This window comes from Macrobrachium nipponense, chromosome 17 (genome assembly GCF_015104395.2).
Source record: "Macrobrachium nipponense isolate FS-2020 chromosome 17, ASM1510439v2, whole genome shotgun sequence".
Lineage (NCBI taxonomy): Eukaryota > Metazoa > Arthropoda > Malacostraca > Decapoda > Palaemonidae > Macrobrachium > Macrobrachium nipponense.
Window position 1 is genome coordinate 54,260,111 of NC_087210.1, and position 5,933 is coordinate 54,266,043.

General features: G+C 38.4%; 1 protein-coding gene across 1 annotated transcript; it reads right to left on the reverse strand.

The window, feature by feature from the left end:
* Positions 1-234: 234 nt before the first annotated feature.
* LOC135195908 (general transcription factor II-I repeat domain-containing protein 2A-like) lies at positions 235-726 on the reverse strand. Its single transcript, XM_064222415.1, has one exon. The coding sequence runs from the start codon at positions 724-726 to the stop codon at positions 235-237; it is 492 nt and encodes a 163-aa protein (XP_064078485.1).
* Positions 727-5,933: the final 5,207 nt, after the last annotated feature.

Sequence of the window (5,933 nt, forward strand, 5' to 3'; positions counted from 1 at the left end):
ATGTCGTTCAAGAGGAGTTCTCTAGCAGCGGCGAGGAAGAGGAGGAGGAGCCTATGACAACGGCAGAAATTAAGGATATTCTAGGCCAGGGGTGCACAACCTTTTGAGCTACTCGGGCCACATCATCAAACATATATCTAGTCGAGGGCCACTAGACTAGATTTTACATGAAATGCTAAATAGTTTGTAGAATGTTTAAAGATAAAAAAAACACAGTTGCTCACCTGTTTTGTTTTAATGAGATTTTTGACACTGAGATTCATGTACAAGTTTTTTTTTTATGTTAGGATGGAAATTTGTGGTTGCCAGTCTTAAAACAGAGTGCAGATTTTGATCACTTAGCCTGCTACAAATATTTGACTTGGTCTGGTTGAGCAGACTAAATGTTTGTTCACATATGTAGGTAGAGCCAAATAAGCTTGCATAAATAGCAGCTTTGTTTCTCAAATAAGGAAACTGATCTTTGGCCAAGCAATTATAAAAGTTGAGCAAGTCCCCTTCATTATACTTGGTACGAAGGCTGTCATTATTCTGAAGATCAATCAGTTCGATTTGTGCTTCGAATTCTACTTCATCAGGAGATACAGAAAAGGGGTTGCTGAACAACTTCAAATCATTGACTTCTTTCTTTAGGTCCTCAAATCGGCTCTCAAAGGCCTCCAAAAGTTTTCCTAATTTTGCTGCATAATATTCATGTCTATTGCATACTTTGTGTTTCTCACACATAAGTTTGTAATTTGAATTTAAACTATTCAATTTGTTTATAAAATCAACATTGTTTTTAGTCCCATGTAATGACACAGTTAAAAGGAATATCATTGAATCTTGTTTTATCAAGTCAAATAATAGAAATGTTCTAAATTTAAGTCTTGGTTTATTTAAACTTGATGCTTTCATAATTAAAAAAGTTGTAGATAAATATAAGCAACAAAATTAATATATATAGTTTTTACATGTTTTGGACTGTAAAGATACTTTGTAATTTCGGTTAGGGTCAGAATCTGTTTAAGTTTGTGACCGTGTGATATCCGATAATCCTGGATTATCCCTTTTAATTTTTACCCTTTTGATAATTAACCATCTGGTATTCCTGATCTTGTTTGTACCTGAGGCCTTCCTCTCCAATTGTACTTTAGTAGCTCCTTGACGATGTCTGAATAAAGACGAAAGCGCTTGGATTTCTGACTATCATTTTCCGTGGTATTCCTATATATATATATATATATATATATATATATATATATATATATATATATATCTATATATCTATATATATATATATATGTATATATATGTATATATATGTATATATATATATATATATATAAATATATATATATATATAATATATGTATATATATATATGTGTATGTATATATATATATATATATATATATTATATATATATAATATATATATTATAGGATATATATATATATATATATATATATATATATATATATATATATATATATATATATATATATATATATATATATATATATATATACTATATATACTATATATATATATATATATATATATATATATATATATATATATATATATATAGTACCTATATATATATATATAGATATATATATATATATATATATACATATATATATGTATAATAGGATATATATGTATTAGAGATATATATAGAGTATTATATAGAGATAATATATATAGATATAATGGAGAGTATATATATATGTATGTAGAGAGAGTATATATAGTATATAATATATATATATATATATATATATATAGATATATATATATATATATGTATAATAGATATATACTATAGATATATTATATAGTAGATATATTCATATGTATATATAATATATGTAAGTATATATAATATGAATTATATATCAGATATATATATATATATATATATATATATAGAGATATATAGAAGATATATCTATATATATATATATATATATAGTATATATATATATATATATATATATTATATATATATATATATATCATATACGTATATAGATATAATATTAATATTACATTTTTTTATTCTGGTACAAATATATAACTAAAAGGGATGCAGGTGAAACTTTCCTTTTTGCATAAAATGAAATAACATACAAAATACATCAATAAATAGATATATAAAAACTTGTAATATATATTAAACTAAATATAAAATCAATGCAGAATACTCACTCGTAATCCTGACTCTAAGTTCTATTCTTGTTGTCTCCCTCCTCCATTGAAGAGTTGCATTTTTTCCTCTCGACATGACGAGGTACAGGTGGATGAGGGAGACGTGCGCCCTTACGCCGCCCTCTGCGCACTCCGTTGTCCCTAGTGCAGGTGCACTCCAATATACAACTGCAGTGTGGTACTTGCGGTCACACTCACTGAACCTGCAAAGAGCTATATTGCAGGTGTGACAGAAGAACCGGATGTCTCTCCCTCTGCCATTCATATGGCACACCCGGCACCGTTTCTGCCTGCACCCTTGTAGGAGCTCCAGTGTGTGATCCCCTGGCTGCAGCCAACACACAGGGTCCACTATCTGACGAAAAGTCGTAATCTGAGCGGGGGCGGGATCATCAAGGGTGGCGGCAGCAGCGGCAGGAGCAGGACGACCAAAGTTGGCCCTCCTAACATCTGCCCTTTCCTCTAGGGGCAGATCTGCAGCTCGGGGCAGGGTGGCAGTGATGGAAGGCCACTCATCGGGATTAAAGTTTATGAGGGCATTCCTGGCTACCTCGAGAAACTGGATGTGGGACAACCTCCGGAGGTCTGGATTATAGTACCCACAGTAGAGGATGTAGGCATTCTGGAGGGCCAACTGAAGAATGTATTTGAGGAGCTTCTGTGTCCACCTCCTGGTTCTCCTGGAGAAGGGATAATACTGGATGAGTTGATCAAAGAGATCAACTCCTCCCATGTGCCTATTGTAGTGCCCAATGACGGTAGGCCGCTTGACACGAAACTCCTCATACATAACTCGGCCCTGCCAACGTGTCTTCTTCTGCTGGACGATCTCTTCTTGGATGGGTTCATGACTCGTCGTAATGGGGACGAGTCGGACACCCTTCCAACAGATGACGAAGACAGCTCCCTTCCGTCGCCACTCTGTCTCTCCTCTTGCCAGATGTTGCGGATGGCTAGCGAACCTCTTGAGGACATTCGGGGCCCCACGCACCAACCGAAGGGTACCACTGATGTGCACACCTGCTTCATACAGTTCCTGGGCCAGGGATAGTTATAATAATTATCCATAAACAGGTGGTATCCCTGGTTACGGAACGATCCACAAGACTGAACACAGTGTCACGCAGCGTGAAAAAGACCCCGGAATACACAGAGAACTCCACAACCTATCCAGTGTTGGACTCCATAATTAAGAACAATTTCACACCATATTTCTTCGGCTTCTTGGGGTTGTACACTTTTATGCTCAGATGTCCTTTGTAAGGCATCATCCCCTCATCCAAAGAAAGGTTCTTGCCAGGAACCACGAGAATTTGGCACCGTTCACGAATGTACTCCAACACTGGGCGGACCAAGATTAGGCGATCGGGGTTATTCCGGGGTATGGCCCTTCGGTTGAAGGCGTTGAAATACCTGTCCAACGCCAGGAAACTATCACGGGGCATAATGCCTGGCACATTAGGCGTACTTAAAAAAAATTCCGCCTCCAATATTGCTATATTCCAAAAAAAATGTGGAGCCCCAAAAAAATGCACCATGTCGGTGAGGTTGCAGCCCCGCCAGCGATACGACATGTCGTCCGTAGTTCGTCACGGCATTACCGAGCGTAGTCCACCGTCTCTGCTACCAGGTATTCCAGCAATTCCCACGTAAGGAACAGCTGAATGAACCTCAGAGCAGTGAGAGGAACAGGTACGTTGAGCCCAGGTACTGCCGTGTATGGGTGCAAGTTAGGTGGGGCGGGGTCCTCCGACCACCCCTCGTCACTTTCGGACGACCGGCCTTCACCTTGGCTGGCGTGATGCTCCGACCTTCTAAGTGCTGCCCGCGCATGTGCTCGGGCACGGTTTCGCACTCGAAACCCCCCCACTGGCCCATCTCCCTCACTTAGGCCCTTGCTTTCTGTGTCGTTATCGGCGACAAAACTAGACGACAACTCCTCCTCCTCCTCCTCAGATTCCCCCTCATAAGCACTAAAACCACTAAATTCGAGCTCACTTTCGGCAAGTGACTCTCGTACGGACATTGGGGGCAAATATTCATCATCACTAACATTGGGAGTGATGTCCTCGTCACTAGATGACCAACCACCATCAAAATGAGGGTTTGCGACATGCTGCCGATCAAGCTCTAACAAGTAGTCATCTATGTCCTCTGATTCGAGGCCTCCCAAATGCCTACGAATGCCCCTCAGGACACCTCGATGCTTCCTAGGGGTTATAAAAGGCACACAAGACACACGGAATGGCGTTGAGGAGCGAGGTCATCTTGGGTGCTTGGTCCCTCGCCAGCATCCAAGTCCAAAATACGTCTCACACGATCCCTCCCGAGGGGTAAAATGCGCCTTTCGCACTCCACCACAAATACTCAAACTCTTGCAAAAGTTTGGCAAAACACGATTGCGGCAAAAGATCGCTCTTGGACGGCGCGTCGCTGACGCTGGCTGGTGCGAGAAGAAGGCATTTCGCGCATGCGCACCTGAGTCACGCTTGTAAACAAAACAACAGCTTGATCCGTGAGCTCCCAGCATCCCCCAGTGCACGTGATTCAAAAGTTTTCGCCTAGTAGGCCTATAACTATTTTTCCGCGAATTTTTAAAAAAACTTTTTTTCGTCGACGTACCATAAGTCGGTTCGGCATATGACAGACAATTTTTGTCGACGTTTAATATGTCCAATCGGAGTTAAAGGGTTAATCACCTTGTTTAAAGTTGAACATCTGGTCGCCAGCTGCGCTTAAGTATATTCCTATTGTAAAGGCTCAGGTTTGTATAGTTAGGAAAAATAGAAGTTAGTACAGGCAGCCCCCATTAACAGTGTTATCGGTTAACGGCTATCCAGTTTTGCAGAGCTGTTAAGCAGGTTTTGTGCTGTTATCACAGATTTTCGGTTAGCAGCATCGGCCGTAACCGAACCCCTGCTGTTAACTGGGGGATGCCTGTACTTTTAAAATATGTCATTTTTATAGAAGTGAATTATATATAGCATTAGCCATAGTACTTTACATTTGATGACTGTAAAAGAATTTAGCTAATGACTGTAAATAAAAGAATTTTGCCTCTTGAAATTTTGTAACTTACTCAGTGAATCTAAGTCAATAAATGTGTAATGAAAGTACTGATTTTGTTTTTCCATGTGAAATACAGAAAACATTCTTACTCATAGCCAATGCCTGGTTGAAAGTGAGTGGCAAATGCAGTGGTACTACGTACAGTACAGTACTAGTTGCTTCAAGTGCTTCCATTCCATTACTAATTTTGCCATGGAAGATGGATGCACATATAAACGCCCTTTTATTTTTCCCTCCTTCCCACATTTGGCTGTCTTCAAGCTAGTAGTACGTACTTTTGTGCTCAGCATTGTGGTGTTCAATCAGTTGCCATGAAAATGAATATATTTCATCACAACCCCTTGAGTCATGAGTATGTCTACAATTGTCTTAAGTATTCCTCAGGTTCAATACTAGTCTTGTTTAGCACAGCCTCATCTGGACCCTCAGTTATAATTACTTTTTTGCAAACCTTTGTTTTTAACAGCGGTTTCACAGTTCACTGAATATATATAGCAGCATATAGTTATCCAGCACCTATTACCAAGTCTCTTCAAGTGAAATTAAAAATATTTATTATTTACATAAGTTACATAATGTCTGCCATCTTTAAAATAGCTGACATAAATGTTTACTCCTTTGGTAATACTTTTGTAACATTATATTCTATTACTGCAAATTTTCAAATC